At 59.1% G+C, this 16,624-nt stretch overlaps 2 protein-coding genes across 9 annotated transcripts in view; one reads left to right on the forward strand and one right to left on the reverse strand.

Annotated features, from left to right (window-relative positions):
• Positions 1–4,822, forward strand: part of PTBP1 (polypyrimidine tract binding protein 1) — a 31,602-nt gene extending 26,780 nt beyond the window's left edge. For all 7 annotated transcript variants that reach the window (XM_075723688.1, XM_075723694.1, XM_075723689.1 and 4 more), the window contains 4 exons: positions 284–376; positions 771–987; positions 1,239–1,316; positions 1,720–4,822. In XM_075723688.1, coding sequence (XP_075579803.1) covers positions 284–376; positions 771–987; positions 1,239–1,316; positions 1,720–1,852 — 521 coding nt within the window. In that variant the 3' untranslated portion in view covers positions 1,853–4,822. The remainder of the gene's footprint in view (positions 1–283; positions 377–770; positions 988–1,238; positions 1,317–1,719) is intronic.
• Positions 4,823–11,451: 6,629 nt separating this feature from the next.
• PLPPR3 (phospholipid phosphatase related 3) lies at positions 11,452–14,752 on the reverse strand. 2 transcript variants are annotated; one of them, XM_075723679.1, is made up of 7 exons: positions 14,678–14,752; positions 14,324–14,509; positions 13,979–14,108; positions 13,546–13,741; positions 13,405–13,462; positions 12,827–13,000; positions 11,452–12,714 (listed from the first exon to the last, which is right to left on the reverse strand). In XM_075723679.1, the coding sequence occupies exons 1-7, from the start codon at positions 14,750–14,752 to the stop codon at positions 11,452–11,454; spliced, it is 2,082 nt and encodes a 693-aa protein (XP_075579794.1). The 2 variants fall into 2 exon arrangements, with proteins under 2 accessions (XP_075579794.1, XP_075579793.1); XM_075723678.1 differs by having other exon boundaries at positions 12,827–13,031; positions 13,337–13,462.
• Between the last annotated feature and the right edge of the window lie 1,872 nt (positions 14,753–16,624).

The following is a 16,624-nucleotide window of genomic DNA, read 5'->3' on the forward strand; positions in this document are numbered from 1 at the left end:
TAAATTGTGATAGCATGCTAAATTGTCCAGTCTTCTGGCAGTAAGATTTTTGCTTTTTGCTGAAACCCAGTATCTTTTCTTTAATGTATTGTTCCATTATTATTCTGCTATATAAGAATTTTCCTTAATCAGAGCAGAATAAGTAACCATGGTTGGAATGAGATCAGTTCTGGTTGTGAATGAATGTTTTTGCTGTTGGATTGATTAGCTAATATTAAGTTGAATGAGACTTCATTTTTTTTTCCCCTACCTAAGACTGTTCTTGTTTCCTCACTTTTTGAAGGAGTCTATGGTGATGTGCAGAGGGTGAAGATTTTATTTAATAAGAAAGAGAATGCCCTAGTTCAGATGGCTGATGGAAACCAGGCCCAGCTTGGTAAGCAAGCTTAAAAGTATCAGACTCTTAGCATTAAGAGACCTAATGGGTAATTAAAGCTGTAATATCAGTACTTTCTTCTCTTCCAAAAAAAAGGCCCAAAACCTGAATGTGTTCATGTACTTAATTGCTTGCCTGTGTATGTAGTATGGATTTGGGGCAGCTCTGGAAAAGGTATGGTTTGTTTGTCCAAGATAATCTAGAGGGAGAATAGAACAAACAGTATAATAAGGCAGAGTAACAATGCCTGTCATGCAGTTCCTGGAGGATGTGGTATCTGCATAGGGAAGAACTAGAGTGAAATTCTAGCTTTGACTTGAACAAACCTGAACAAAAATGTCTGAACAAAACTGTGAAATACCATTGTAGTCAGTGCTGTCTTTAACTGTTGCAGCCATGAGCCATTTAAATGGTCAGAAGCTTCACGGGAAGCCAATTCGTATAACGTTGTCCAAGCATCAGACAGTACAACTTCCCCGCGAGGGACAGGAAGACCAAGGTCTGACTAAGGACTACGGAAATTCTCCTCTACATCGTTTCAAGAAACCAGGCTCCAAAAATTTCCAAAACATCTTTCCCCCTTCTGCCACTCTTCATCTGTCCAATATTCCGTAAGTATCCACATGGAGAGTTCCTATATGGCTGAGTATAAAAATGTTTGCAAATTTGGTGAGAGAGTCAATACGGTCAGGTTTTTGCTGCTAGCAGGAGGAAAGCTTGCCCATCTTCCTGTTGTTCCTTTATAGCCTTTCCAGTCCAAGAAGCTACTGGTAGAGAATTTAGAAAAGGCTCTGAGGATTGGGTTTTAGAGATTAATTTAGTCTGTCAACATACATTTGACTGGAAAAACTATTTGTTTCAGACCTTCAATAACTGAAGAAGACCTTAAGATGTTATTTTCAAGCAATGGTGGGATGGTCAAAGGATTCAAATTCTTCCAGTAAGTGTTTTCTCTTAACGTCCTGTCCTTACGCTGGGCTTTTTGGTATGAGAAGGGTAGAAGCACTTAGTTCTGATCGAATTCCAACTCAGGCTAAGTCAGAGGTGAGCAGAATAATCACTAGTGGAGTATTTGACTCTGGAATAAAGAATTCCAGAGTAACCCTGGATTGAGTGCGTGGTGAGTATGAGTTGATGAAGAAAACTAAGGTAGCTGAGTGAGAAGTTTGGATATGAGTGTTTATCAATAGGTATACTCTTCCATATAAAAAGAAAGTATATTGCAGTTACCTGGGTAGTTAATTTTTTGCTGGCCTTGAGTGCTAGGTAAGAAGACTTGCATCGAGTTAGGCAACCTCTGCATATGGTCGTACTGATTGTGACTTAAACTTCTGTCTTGTCAGGAAGGACCGTAAAATGGCTCTGATCCAGATGGGCTCTGTGGAAGAAGCCATTCAGTCTCTCATTGACCTCCATAATCATGACCTGGGTGAGAATCATCACCTGCGCGTGTCCTTCTCGAAGTCCACCATTTAAAGCTTTGGAAGGTGTGAGACAAAATGGACTTGACTTAAAACCTCTTGGGTTCAGCCTTGACCTTAAAAGGATGAACACTAGGGTTTCAACTTCCATCATTCCAGAAAAAAAGCCACTTTAAAAATGCAGCTGAAGTGACCTTAAAAGACCAGAGATTTTATTTTTTTAAAGAGAAATCAGTTTACCGGTTTTTAAAAAAAAAAAATTAAATCTAATTCATATTGCTAACCTTGCGGTGATGGGTAACAATCTTGACTGTTCAAATAAAAAATCACAAGTTAAAGTTTACACTTTGGAACCTGCTCTGGGAAATTCCCCTCCTGCTCCTTCTCCCCCAAAAAGCAGATCCTAACAAGTTTATCAGGTTTCACATTGATGCCTTTTTTATTTTCTTTACCCATCCATGCCTTGAAAGACCTAAAACCACTGTGTAAATTCACTTTAGCGCCTTTGAGTCAGGATTTTGCAAAATGCATGGTGTATAGGAGCTCCCAACTCACCCAGCACAAAAATAAGTTGCATTGATCCTACCTTAACTGTGCATCTGCTTTCCTGTGCCTTAAATCTTTTACTTCTTTGGGGAAAACATCTGAACTGTAGGGAGTGGATTGGGAGAGTTGAGGGGAACGAGTGAGCTCTGGCTTACTGGATCGGCTCGTTGTAGTGAAGGACAAGTGAAGCTGGCAAAGTGGATAAAGAAAATATTGGGCTTTGACTCTTCAGGCAGTTGTATCCCACTGTCCGTGAAATGTCTCAACCTGCATAGTATCATGTGTCTTCATGCCACTTTCCAATCTGCTTGTGGTTTATCGCCATCTGCAAACCTTCAAGTGGGAGTTATTTAAGATCCTTTGTCCGTAACATTCAGACTAAGCAGAAAGGTCTGGGTGGGGAAGCATTCCCAAGACCAAATTACATTCCATTGTCAATAGCAAGTCAACAGGCTCTGCCCTTCACAAGAGCATTGATCAAGATACAGAATTAACCACTGTTGGACACTTGTGAAGACGAATCATTAAGAGTTTGTCAAAATTGTGTGTGTGTATATATATATCTAAATACTTGGCTAGGATTTGAAGAATTATTGGATATCCCACATTTAGAAAGGTGTTCATGTGAGTCACCTTCGTGCCCCTAATTTGAGATTAACAAGACCAATGTAGCTCTGCCATCATTCTTATAGCATGTCTTCAGCATTTGAGCTTTTTGTTTTAATTCTTGTATTATACTTTTTGATGCCGTTGCTGTCATCTGTGCCTAGCAATATTTCCAGTTGACCAAATATTCTAATCTCTTTATATGCAAAAGAAATAGTTTAAGTACCTTTTTATAGAATGGTAAGATGGTATAAACGTAATCTAAATTTACTCCTTTGTGGTATTACCCTTGTATACTGTACTTATTTTTTTTTTTAATTGAAACTGTAGGGCAGGAATTTAGTTATCAGGCTGAGGTCATGACTGAGGATGAGTAATGTAACGAAACCAATAAAACATGTTAAGGAAAGCAGATTTTTTTAAAGCAAAGTGTTTGAGATAACAAGCACAAATGGCTTATGAATTTAAGTAAAAGGACCCAGGCTAAAGTTTTTACCTTTTTAACCTATAAGCCCAGATCTTTTAAGTTATAGGAAGGGAATTTATTAAAAGTAGAATGCAGCAGATTGTTTTTTCCCAATGATACGACCATTATTTTTTTTTCCTGGCTTATAACTCTTTCCCGGGCCATTCTGCCTTCTATTTTGTGTAATCCGATGTTGCCTTACATTTCCCTCTAACCTGCAACCTGTTCGGATGCAAAATAACAAGAATCTTGTACTTTTTTTCAGGGTTTTTCTGCAAATTGTGGACCAAAGTTTGTTTTTTAATTGTCTTAGTGTTGCAAGTTACGATTTCCTTGCTTAGTGTGGGAGCTCTTGACTTGCCTAGCACTGAGTGTTTGGAAAAGTCTTAACTTTTCTTAGTTCCTCCCTGAACTCTTTGAGGGTGTGAATTATGCTGGAGAAGTGTGTGAAGTCTGAGTGGGGGTTCAGCTTGGGTTGCTGGCATGAGATTGCTAATCCTCGTCTGCCTTAGTCTTCGGCTTGTGGCTGAGGAGTGTGAAACCATCTTTGATGAAAGCGTTGCCCCGGTTGAGCTGAGAATGTTCAGCTGAGGAGTAGATGCTGGTTTCGGTTACCTCTAAATCTGAGTAAGCCTGTTAATGAAGCCTTGTGACCTGCCTCGCTGGAAAGCGCTGTGTTTCCTTGCCAGCATCTTAAACGTTCGGGAGGGCAAATTCAGGTGTCTTGGTAGTTGTCAGTTCACTTGCTCATCTCCCTTCCTTCCCGAGCGGGGGAAAAAAAATCCGTTCCTCCTGCAGCCAGGGAGCGCGGCCGGTGCTCCTCAGTACGCCGCAGGCAGCACTCTACCTTGTGAGGATCCATGCGCAACCCAAGTGGAACAGCTGTGGTTTAACCTTTAAATGCATTCAATCAACCTCACCCGACACTGGGAAGAGGCTTATTGGAAACCTGTCTGGTGGCCTTGACGTTGATTTGGCCAACCCGCAGGCTATATATATTTTGCAAAATGCAAGCAAATAAATTGAGGTAACCCCGGAACCCAGGCAATTGTGGGTTTTTCCTTTGGATCCCTGTGTTTGCATGTAAAGAATGTGAGTAACAAAAGGGTGTACATATTTATAATTTTTTATACATGTTGTAAGACATGAGGGGGCAGCAAAACCCAGGTTTTTTATGGTGAACAGATGTATTGTATATTTTGATAACAGCTATTACAGGTTCAGTATTGTGGAAGGTGGGGTGGGGCGGGTAAGCATACACAACATCAGAATTCCATTGCCTCTTTCAAAGAATGTTTGTAATGCAAAAAGAAATGAAATTAAAACTATTTTATAACAACCTTTGTACCTTTCTGTAGCTCCATTATTTACTGTTCAGATTGTAGAAAGCAGTTATTGGCCAGTCTGTACTTGTGCTTTCAATAAATTTCTTCTGTATTCTTTGCTTCTGATTTTCCTATCTTTTTATTGTGCCTATTTTGCTTCTGATTTTTCCTTCTAATGTAATTTCAGCTGCCTCATTTTATATAACTTTGACTCTTCACATACCTCTGGGCTGGCAGAGTGTTTGTCCCTGTTAGCATCTCTGTGCAGAGGGGGCTGGGGAGCCAAGGCCGAGCCTGGCTGGGGTGGCCGTGACCTTCAGTGCCCGAATGAAGTTCAGAGGTATGAGGTTGTAGGGCCTTAACTGATGCTCTGCCTTTGTCACACTCCAACACTTTTTTTTTTACTCCATGTTCCTAAACTTTCCATATATTCTAGCTAATATCCATGAAATAACCCCACTTTCAAGTCAAATACGTAATACTCTCTGTAGTTTTGTGCTTTAGATGTGTCAAAGCTTTCTGGCTAGCTGGATGGAGTGCAGTTTCACATCCAGTGGGAGCAGGCGAGGCTCCCGTTCTGACTCCTGTAGAAGCAGTACGAAGGATTCTTTCGGTTTTTGTGGGTGTCTCGAACGCGCAAACCCCCCAGCTATGTTGGGCACAGCTGGGTGCTGACAGGCTCCCCGAGGAGCTGGGCTTTTCGTTACGTAGGTTTGGTTTCTTACCTGTGTGCTCAGCTCGGTTAAAACTCCTTTCCAAAAGTAAACCCTCCCGGATGTAGACCTCGGAGCGCGCTCGGATATGGAGGTGGACCTGGGGTTGCAGGTGTGGCACTCCCAAAGCTTTATTTTGAAGGGAAGCGGCGGGAGCAGGCGCTTACGGGGAAAGGACAGCTCTGTGGGGAGCAGAAAGGTGCCCGGCTGGGTCCCTCGAGCAGAAACGAGGGGTGCAGCACCCCAGTGCCCTAGCTCATCCCCGCAGCCACGAGCTGGGAATGCTGGTGCCCGTGGGAAGCACCCTGTGTTTTCAGGGATGGAAAGAATAAATGTACCGAGCTGTTGCTTCTGCGGCTCTGCTGTTTTCTGTCCTCTGGCCGCATTCCCTTTGTGCTGAGCACATTCGCGTTAAACACGAGCTTATTTCCCAGGCATCTGGGTACAGGCTTCAGCCTCCGAGGTTACCGAGCGGGGTCCTGCCGGAGCCTCCGGCTGCTGAAAGAGATCACTGTTGTTCCTTCAAAGCATAATAGGATTTGTAACAGCTGCCTCTTCCCTCGCCTGTCTGGATGCTTGTGTGAAAGTAACGCTGAGCTGTATGCATCGCTGCCCCGCAGGAATGAGCAAGTTAATTGCTCCTGCTTCGGTTCAGCGCATTCTCCGGCTACAAGGTGCGTAGCCCACTCCTCAATGTCAAAAGCTTGGCCGTTCAAACCAACATCCGCTGTTCCCTGTTTGATTTTTCTTTCTAGATAAGGTTGGTGGTCGTTAATGCCAGGAAGGTTGTTGCAACCTGATCTTCCAGAAAGGCGTCCCGAGCGGCTGAGCACTCGCCGCCAGCACCCACGGCACCTCCTGCTCCCACCGGGTTTGCCCAGGAGCCTGCTGCTGCCCGGGGCCAGGCTGCTCTTGGTGCTCTGGTAGATTCATGGAAATGCAGGAAAGCCACAGGCTTTTGTAGCATTTATTTGTGCATTTATTTCTCCTTCCAGTGAAAGCCGGGCAGTGTAGCAGGAAAACCAGACACCGGTGCGCTGTGAAAGGCGCGAGGCCTGCAGCACCCTCCTCCGCCCAGCGAGGCAGCATCCCTGTGCCCATCCCTGTCCCTCTTGGACAAGTAATGAATTGCTAATTAGCTGCCTGGTGCAGTAATTATGGCCTCCCAGCTCTTGCTGCAGGCAAAGCAAATATCGATTGTGGGGCGGGTGCATGTGATGGGCTGGGTCGCCATGGAAACGGTGGCAGCTGCCTGCTGGGAGGATGGATCCTGCCTGCATCCCCGCCTGCACCCTGCCCGTGGCTCTGCTGTCCCATCCCTTCCCGCAGTGCAAACCCCTGTGGGGCCCAGCGTGGCCGGGCCTGGGTGACTTTTGCAGAGGGGATGGGTTGGGGCAGCACGGCACCGGGATGGGCACGTTCTCCAAACCCTCTGTGTCCGCCATGGGCACCTTCTCCAAACCCTCTGCATCCACGATGGGCACGTTCTCCCAATGCCCTGCCTCTGGGATGGGTGCGTTCTCCCAACCCCCTGTGTCCGCGATGGGCACCTTCTCCCAACCCCCTGCATCCGGGATGGGCACCTTCTCCCAACCCCCTGCGTCCGCGATGGGCGCGTTCTCCCAACCCCCTGTGTCCGCGATGGGCGCGTTCTCCCAACCCCCTGTGTCCGCGATGGGCGCGTTCTCCCAACCCCCTGCGTCCGCGATGGGCATGTTCTCCCAACCCCCTGCATCCTGGATGGGCACCTTCTCCCAACCCCCTGCGTCCGCGATGGGCGCGTTCTCCCAACCCCCTGCGTCCGCGATGGGCATGTTCTCCCAACCCTCTGCGCCCTCCTGTAGCCCCCGTGCCCACGGGAGGGCGCAGGGCTGTGGCAGAGCCCACGTCTGGGTGCTGCAGGGAAACCACCCACGCTGCCTGGCCCCGTGTGCTCCTACCTGCGTGTGTAATTAGGCCATTGCATCTGACGGTGGAGGGGACTTCTCTAAAGCTGTCTTTAAGGGGAAAATGCCAGCTTAGGGAAACCTGGGTTGTTTTCAGGGGGAGTACGGTGGTCTCACCAGCGCCTGGGGCCAAACAGCTCTTCTACACAAGCTCCTGCCCCAAGCAAGGCTGGAGTTCATTGTGGAAAAAGCACCCTATGAAAGGCCCATCCTTCCCAGCGCCCTCAGCATCTCCAGGCAGGGCAAGTGAATTTAGTGAACTTGGCTGCCGACGCTGCTGCTCCTCCCGGGGTGCCCCTGCTGAGGAGCCCCGATGCTCCCGCCCGCGCTGCTCTGAACCAGTGTTTGCTAAAGCCAACCGTCCCGTTGCCAAGTTCCCGTCGTGTAAGCGTCTTGCAAAGGGCCGCAGCGAGGGGAGCGGCACTCTGCGAACTTATGGGTGCCGTATGGAGAGGGAGGAGACGGGGCCCCCTCCCCCGGGGCTGCTGCAGCCTGGATGCTGAAGCTCTCCGAGTGAAGCGAAATTGCGGCTTTTCAAATGAAGGTGCTGGGGGGGTGGGGGTGGGGTCAAGCAGCCATCTTGCTCTAAAGCCCATGCTTTAGGAAAGCAAATCCCACCTCTCCATCCCTGATCCTGACCCTGGTGCCTTCCCTGCAATCCGACGGGGGTATTTCACAAGGTTATGAGGGAAGCTGTATTTATGCCCGGCGCTCCAGGAGCAACTAGCAACCGGGGTTTGGTGAATGAGGCGACTTCTCTCACCTCCTCCCTGCAGCTGGAGGGGGTCATGAAGCAGGTACCCCTGGCTGGGGGGGCAAACAGAGCACGGGGGGGTGGACGGGGGTGAGCGGTGCCTGTCGGCAGTAACAGGGGTGGACGCAGGACTGGGCCCTCGATTGTCACAAAGCCGGGGGCTTCTCCCGCTTCACACCTCAGAGGTCCCGGGGCTCAGGTAGCGCAGCTCTCGCCTGCCCATCCCTGCCTGCTCTTGGAGGCTCAGTAGGAGCTGCGGCCCCTCTCAAAGCCGCGGGGCCGGGGTGCTCACGCAGAGCCCTGCTGCAGCTCCCAGCTGTGCCCTGGCCCCTGCCCGCGGGGTGCTGGCGTGGTGAGGTGGGGGCTGGCAGCCCCCTTGGGCCCCTGTCCCTGTTGCCTCCTGCCTGCGACCCCGGTCGGGGGCCAGGGGGAGGAGGAGGATGAGGAGGAGGATGAGGAGGATGCTCCTGCTCCCTCCTAGACCCCGTGGGTCCCCAAGCGAGGCGGCAGCGGCTGCTGGGGGGGCTGCCCGGGGGGACTGCGGGAGCAGTTCGGGGCTGGCAGTCGCTATGGAAACCGCTGGGTCAGAGGCAGCGTGAAGCGGCGTGTGACGCCATCACTCACCACAATGAGCCATGAGAGCGGCGGCGTGGGGCTAGGGGGGATGTAAGCCCCCGCATCTCACCCCCCCACCACCAAAAGGCTGCCAGAGCAAGGTGTCCATCCCAGCCGGCCTCGGCCGTCGCTAACAGCTCCGCTTCGTCTTCCTGGGTCACTCATGCCAAGGTTGGATGCAGCAGCCTGCAGCACCGGGGCCGTCGTGCCGCTGCCGGATGGCGTTGGACCCCCCCCCCCCGGCTCACCAACCCCTTAACCAGGCAGGCACAGCCCACCCGTGCCCCTGCTGCAGCCCCCCGCACCTCGAGCTGCTGCCGGCGTCCTCCCGCTAATCCCTGGGTGGCTTTTCCAGCACCGAGTCAGGGTTATGCGGGATAATCCATATGTTTGCAAGACGGAGGCTTTGGGCTATCCGCTGTTAATCCAATTGGCAGCGGCAGTTCGGTGTCATCGTCACATCGCGCTGGTTCTGAGGGGACGCCGCGCCTGCCGCCGCGCCCGCCGCTGCGCCCTGGGCTGGGATGGCTCCAGCGGCAGCACCGTGGGGCTCGGCCCTGCTCTGCGGCAGCTCCCGCGGGCGGTGGAGCAAACCCAGCCTTCACGGTGCTCTGGAGCTGCTGTAAACCCCTCCGAGCAGCCCTGCCTCGGCCCGTCTGGCTCTGCCTGCCGGACAAGCGCAGCGTGGCAGCCATCCTGCCACGCTCCCTTGTGCCGCGGCAGCTTTTTTGTGCCCTGCCTGCTCGCCCCATCCCTGCTGGAGGTTCTCCCTGGGAAGGCTGCGTGCAGTGGGCGGCCATCGCTCCCCAGGGTGATTTACAAACCGTGACAAATGGGAGCAGATGCTTCTCTGCGCCGGGGCCGGGTTGCGCGGGGTTTCACCGCCACCGTAAGATGGGTCTGGGCGAGGCGGCGGCGCGGGAAGACGCCAAATGAGGTCTCCGAGTGTCTACACCGCTGCTGCCGCCTTCACGCCTGCTCCCTGCCCTTGGCTTGGCACCCTCCATTCTGGGGCTCCGCTGGCTGCCGCACCGCTCTCGCCGGAGGCCGGGGCACCGGCCGGGGGTCACCCGGCCTCATGGCTGTGCCGCTGCTGGCGGTGACACGCGGGAGCCCAGCGCGGTGCTGGATCCCACGTTGCCCACAGCAACGCGGCAGGAACCTGCAGCAGCGGCGGCATTTTCCTGCTGCAGCAGGAGGACGGCGGGGGGGGGGGGGGGGGTGTGTCTCGGTGCGCTGGGCCCCTTCGTCCCCGGGGCTTTGCAGGACGCCTTCACGTGGCAGCGATGCCCTGGGCCCACGCAGCACCCTCCCCTGCTCCCCAGGGTGCGATGGAGCACCCGGCACAGCTCGCAGCCCCCTCCTCGTCCCGCGGCAGCCGATGGCATTGAGCTGTAGGAACAGAATTGCTGCTTTTTGCCTGATGGTTAATGGGTTGGGGAGCCTGGAAGGGCTTTAACCTGGCCTGTGGAAGGGGGAGAAGGACCTTGAGCCCATTTTGGAGGGGTGGGGGCCCAGCTGGCCCCCTCGCCCCTGGGAAGCGGGGGTACATGGTGCATTAGCAGCATCACACCCTCCCTCAGCGTTGGGCTGCTCGGCCACGGCGCGGGCTCAGGCACTCGGGCAGGGCCCCCCTGCTCACACCGCTGCCCTTGGCAGAACCGGGGCTGTCCTGGCCGTCAGACCCCGGCGCTCACCTGCCGGCAGCAGCCCCCCCAGACACCGGTGAGCCCCGATCCTGCCCCCCACCACCCGTGGGACCAGCATCCCCCCCCACCCCAATCCTGGCAAAGGAGCCCATCCCAGAAACAACCACGCGTTTATTTGCTTTTCAAACCACAGCAGTTCCAGCCGTTACCCGACAGACGCGTTCAGAGGCTGGAGGCCCACCCCGTCCCCCCCAAAACCTCGGTCCTCAGCCCAGGGCTGCTGCTCCTGGGGACAGAGCTCGGCCCCGGCTCCCCACCCCATGCCAGCCCCAGACCCTGCGCCCCCACCCCAGCGCCCACCCTCTCCTTCAGCCCGTGCAGTATTTACAGCCTCCACATGCCCAGACCCCCTGGGCAAACCACCCCCTCCCATCCCCCCTCATCCTCCCCAAATACAGACCAGTGCCACGGGATGGGGGTCTGTGATGACCCCTCCTGCGTGGCTCCCGCAGGAGCCCCAGCATCCACAAAATCCCGAGCGAGCCGGGACCCATTGCCCCATGGCAGCCCCCCCTCCACTGCCCCCCTAGGACTCCTCAATCCAGGCCCCCCCCACCCCCCCCAAAAGCCCTTCAGCACCATTTGCTCCCCCCCCCCCCCCGTACAACTCCAGAGCCAGAATAAATTAACCCCTCAGAAATGTCAGCACCTGTGTTAGAGAGAAAAAGAAAGTCAAAAGTGCTTGGAGCCACCCAGCCCCGCAGGCTGGGTGGGCAGAGCCCCCCCGAGCCCCCCCAGCTGCCCGGGCGGGAGCAGGGTCCCACGTCAGGGGGGGTCTTGCACACATCTCAGCTGGCTCAGGGTCCGGCGTCACCGTGCTCTGCCACGTCCTCGCGCCGCTCGGTCGCCCCAATGCCAAAGACAGCCCTGCCTTGATGCCCCCCCGCCCAGCAGAGAGGGACCCCGGCGTTACAGAGCCCCCCCGAGCTGGGGCAGGGGAGCGGGGGTCCGGGCATGGGGAAGGCAATGGGGGCTCAGTCCTTAAACCTCCGGCTGGCTTGCATTTTCTTGTAGTAGTGGTCCACCTCGCTGTCCGCCTGCCCGTCCCTCTCAGCTGGCTTCCTCCGCAGCGTGGACTCCCGGCTGGCCGTGCCCAGCAGCCCCTCGGGGGGGACGTCCCCCCGCTCCCCGCCGCCCCCCGCTGCCCCCGGGATGGCGGCCAGGCTGCCGTAGCGCGGCTCATCCTGCTCCATGTCGCTGACGGAGGAGCCAGGGGAGACGCCGGCGCTCTTGGCCGGGCGGAAACCGCGGAAATCCTTCCCCATCTCGCCCAGCTCGTAGGCGTCCGGCCCCTCCGGCCCCTTCGGCCCCGACTTCCACTCCCAGGGCCCGTTGCCGGCGGAGAGGTGGACGACAGGGTGGTGGGGGGCGTGGGCGTCGATGGTGATGATGCTGGAGCTGTCCCGCTCCGAGGGCGAGCGGTACTGGGAGGAGTCAGAGCTGGTGGAGGAGGAGGAGGTCTCCGAGTGCTTGGGGGTGACAGAGACGATGCTCTGCTGCTTGGACATGGCGATGACCTGCATCAGGCGCGGCGGGTTGGCCACCCGCTGCGCTCCCCCCTTCTCTGCCACCATCACCCACTTGGCCCGCACGGCCGCCCCGCTGCCGGCCGGGATGCCGGCGCCCGCCTGGCTCTCCTCGGGGATGTGCACCAGCTGCGAGGCGCCCGGCCGGGGCTGGATGAGGACGCGGGGCCCCATGGCCGCCCGCTCGGCCGAGCGCGCTTGCACCGTGGGGTAGAGGGACGGGGGGACGTCCTCGCCGGCGTCTCCCGCGCCCCGGCCGTGCGCCGCCTCCTCCGCCAGCGTCAGGCTCCGGCCTTCCAGCGACTTCTGCTTCCACTCGGTGATGAGCTGCTTGGAGCGGGAGGCGTCCACGGGGACGTGGATGGTCATGTGGCGTCGCGCGGGGTCGTCCATGGAGGGGGTGTTAACGCGGGGCAGGGTGTTGCTGAAGGTGACCATGTTCTCCTTGCCCATGGGGCTGCGGGGGGCCAGCAGGTCCACGTCCACGCTGGCTCGCTTCAGGCTGCCCAGGGAGTTCTTCTCCCGCGGCACCGGCCGCGCCGCCTCCTCCAGCCGCGTCTGCGGGTTCAGCTCGTCGGTGCTCACCGACTTGTTCTGGTGGTAGACGGAGTCGTGGCCCCGCTGTGTCAACGCCCGCAGCGCATCCTTGGCCGGTGCCGGTGCCGGAACCCTCTCTGTCAGGGCACGGAAGTTGCCGACAGCGTGGTAAGCCTGCAGGAGGGGGAGCACGGCGTCAGCCCAGGCCCTGGGACCGCGGCCCATGCCGAGCATCCCTCCCTCCCGAACCACCGCGGCCGCCCCAGGGGCAGGGACCGGCACCCACCAGGTAGGCGGCGATGCCGGAGCCGATCAAGAAGCCCACGTAGACATCGGCAGGGTGGCTGCGGTACTGGGTGATCTGGGTCAGGCCGCAGATGCCGGCGGCGATGGCAAAGGCGAAGACCAGGATGGGCTTGAGGAGTTTGGTGCTGTCCGAGATGATGGAATTGAAATACATCTGGCGGCGGCGACGACGGGGCAGGGACAGGCTGTTAGTTGTGGCTTCTGGCACCGGCACCCGCTGCCATCGCGGCACCGCAGCCTCCCCCCCGCCACCAGCCATGCAGAGAGCTCTGGGGTGCACAGGGAACTGCAAGTGCCTGAGCGTGCACGGGCGAGCAGCTGGGCACACGGGTGTGCACGCACCCACGGCCCAGCACACATGTGTCGGACAGAGCTCGTCTGTGCACGGGCGTGTGCCGAGAGGAGGGATGCTGCTGCCCGGCGGCACAGAGCTCACGCTGCCCTCGAGCCGGCACACGTGGGGCTGAGAGCCGGGCAGCACCGGGAACACGCGGGGCTGAGAGCCGGGCAGCACCGGGAACATGCGGGGCTGAGAGCCGGGCAGCACCGGGAACTCACCGACACGTAGACAGCAGCGAAAGCCGAGAGCGTCGCGTGCTGGGACGGGAAAGTCTTCCTGCGGGGGAGACGGGGGGGTGCAGTTGGGACGGGGCAGGAGGGTCGGCATCGCGGCGCGGGTCTCCCCCCCCCGGCACGTACCTGGCGGAGAGGATGGCATGCTTATCCGTGCCCGAGCAGATGTCCTGGGTGATGTAGGGGTTGGCGTCGCAGGGGGTGCCCAGCAGCGTGTAGTTGGGCTTGCAGACGGTCAGGAAGAAGGGCGCGTGGTAGCCGGTGGCCAGCTGGATAACGTCCGTCACCAGGGCCGTGGCACAGAGCCCAAACACGTGGACGCCTGGGGATGGCAGGAGCCACGGGTCACCCCCTGTCCCACACAGGGCACTCAGGGCCCACCCAGCCCCAGGGCACCCGCAGGCGCTGGGAAGGGTCCAGTGCGATGTCTGGGGTCTGGGCGGGGCTGTGCATTCCTGCTATGGCATCTGGGGTGCCCCCGCGTCCCCACCAGCCCCGGACCCCTCGGAACAGCCCCCGCGGCGGGCAGGGCTCCTGCCCGGGCTGTGGCACAACGTACCCACAAACCTTACGGTCCGGCGCAGGAAGGAGTTGAAGTTGCAGCCGCCGGCGTTAATGCTGCCCTCGGCACCGGCGCGTCCCTTCAGCCTGGACTGCAGACAGTACACGATGCCCTCCCCGACCATGATCTGGGGAGGAACCAGCAGCTCAGGGGGTGCCGCCCCGTGGGGATCGGGGGGGCCGGGGCTGTCGGCGGTGCCGCTCTGCAGATGCAGGGCACTGCAAAGCTCCCCGCGCCGGTCCCCTGGTGCTGCGGCCACCAGAACCCCAAGCCCTGGCTCTGCCGCTGGGCAGGCTCCATCCTCAGCACCCCCCCGCAGCGGGACGGAGCCCCGGCACGCACCGAGGCGGCGGGCGCGGCGAAGGCCAGGCTGAGCAGCATGAGTAGCGGGATCAGCTCCTCGTTGGTCTCCACGTAGGGCATGGAGAGCGCCCGGTCGTAGCACTGGAAGCCCACCTTGGCCGGCTTGAAGAGGTCGGTCAGCTCCAGGAAGTAGAGCGTCACGATGGAGGAGGCCACGATGGGCAGCTGGGGGAGGCGAGAGCGTCAAGACCACCGCGCCGCCCGGTACGATGGGCACCGGCATGGCGTGGCCCCGCCGGGAAGGGGCAAAGCTCCCGTCCCCTCCATGCCTGGGCAGGAGCAGGGAACGGGGAAGGAGCACCCGGCTCAGCCCCCCCCAGACCTCACACCCACCTCCACAAAGTAGAAGCAGGGCAGGAGCGTCATGCTGTCCTTGGGAGCCCGGGCCTTCTCCTTGGGGGGGATCATGGTCCTGGGGCAGGCGCTGGGGTCCCTCCGGGCTGCGCCTCGGCCCTGCCGTGGGGCAGCAGCGTCACCCCCGGCTCTCGGCCCTACGGGGGGGGCCGGGCAGCCCCCACGCTCACCCCGCTGCCCCCCTGCAGCTGCTCACCGGGGAGAAGCTGCCGGTACCCGGGGGCTGCCCCCACCGGGACCCCCCCCGGGCATCACTGCGGGGTGAGCCGGGCCCCTGCTCCCCCCAGGGACCCCCAGCAACCCGGGGAGGGGCGCGGGGGGGTCCGGCCGAGCCGGGGGCTGCGACAACAGGTGAGGAGGAGGCTTGGCTGTCGCGACAGGCGGCCACTCCCGCGACAGGCGGCGAGGCTGCTGCTGCGGGCGTGGAGAGGGGGTGTGCCACCCGCAGAGCCGAGCCTGGGATGGGGGTCCCCGGGCACCCCCCGGCCACAGCCCCCCCGAAACTGGCACCGAGCCCCGGCTGCAAAAAAGGCGGGGGGGGGGGGGCAGAGCGGGGATGGAGCAGCGGGGGGCAACAGCGGGGGGGTATTGAGGGGGGTACTGAGGGGGGGTGTTAATGGGGGGCAGCAAGGGGGGCGGCAAGGGGCTCGCCCCGCGGCAGGGGCCGGTCCCGGCGGTGCCGCAGCCGCGGGCGGGGGTCGGGGCCGGGGGGGGGGGGAGGGGCCCTTTGTGCAGCCCGCGGCCCCCGCCCCCCACTCACCTCAGCTGCAGGACCCCGGGGCGAAGCGGGGCCGGGGGCCGGGGGGCGGCGGCCGGGGGGCTCCCCTGGAGCCGGGATGCTCCAGCCTCGGCGGAGCGCGGGGAGCGGCGGCTTCCTCCGCCCCCGCCGCCTCCTCCTCCTCCTCCTCCTCCGCCGCCGCCTCCCCGCCCCGCCCCGCCGCTCCCGGCCCCCCCCGGGGCGCTGAGTCCCCGCGGGGCCGGAGATGGGGGTCTGGGGGGGGTCGGGGGCCAGACAAAGGGCCGGGCGGGGCCGGGGGCAGCCAGCAGGACCGAGCCCCCCCCGCGCCGCTCTGCACCCCCGAAAGCTGCTCTGCACCCCGGGCTCTGCACCCCCGAAAGCTGCTCTGCACCCTGGGCTCTGCACCCCCAAAAGCTGCTCTGCACCCCCGAAAGCTGCTCTGCACCCTGGGCTCTGCACCCCCGAAAGCTGCTCTGCACCCCCAAAAGCTGCTCTGCACCCCCGAAAGCTGCTCTGCACCCCGGGCTCTGCACCCCCGAAAGCTGCTCTGCACCCTGGGCTCTGCACCCCCAAAAGCTGCTCTGCACCCCCGAAAGCTGCTCTGCACCCTGGGCTCTGCACCCCCGAAAGCTGCTCTGCACCCCCAAAAGCTGCTCTGTACCCCGGGCTCTGCACCCCCGAAAGCTGCTCTGCACCCCCGAAAGCTGCTCTGCACCCCGGGCTCTGCAGTGGGCACCGGGGGGGGGGGGGTCTGGGGACCCCTCCCCACGCCCCCACCGGGGCTCCCTCCTCCCCCGGCCTCACCCGGCTCAGGCCTTTCCCCACCATGTGCTGAGGGGGTGCTGGGGGTTGCACCCCCACCCCGGGACCCTCCTGCCCCTCCCTCACCGAGCTCCCCCGCCCCGGGGCTGGGGTGACCCAAGGGCTGCCAAGCCGGGGCTCCCACAGCACTGGGGGGGGTGCGTGACCCCCAAACCCACACCTGCAGAGCTCTTCCAGCCCCCAGCACCCACGTGGGCCCCACCGGATGGGTGCCATGGGGCACCCACCCTCCCTGTGGGCACCGCTGCATCCCAGGAGCCTCGGAGGTGACTTGGGGACGAACCCTTTTCCCGTGCTTGGCGAGGCCGGTGCTGGCATGGGAGCACCGGGGACGGTGCCCGAGGCCGACCTCAGCTGGAGCCTCG

This window comes from Pelecanus crispus, chromosome 20, assembly GCF_030463565.1.
Source record: "Pelecanus crispus isolate bPelCri1 chromosome 20, bPelCri1.pri, whole genome shotgun sequence".
Taxonomy (NCBI): Eukaryota; Metazoa; Chordata; class Aves; order Pelecaniformes; family Pelecanidae; genus Pelecanus; species Pelecanus crispus.

Coding starts and splice junctions, on each gene's coding strand:
- PLPPR3 (XM_075723678.1), bottom strand. CDS start 14,752: ATGATCCCCCCCAAGGAGAAGGCCCGGGCTCCCAAGGACAGCATGACG. Junction 13,742..13,978: donor CCGGACCGTAAGGTTTGTGG/GTACGTTGTGCC, acceptor TGCCATCCCCAG/GCGTCCACGTGTTTGGGCTC. Junction 12,715..12,826: donor CCGGCATCGCCGCCTACCTG/GTGGGTGCCGGT, acceptor CCCCTCCTGCAG/GCTTACCACGCTGTCGGCAA.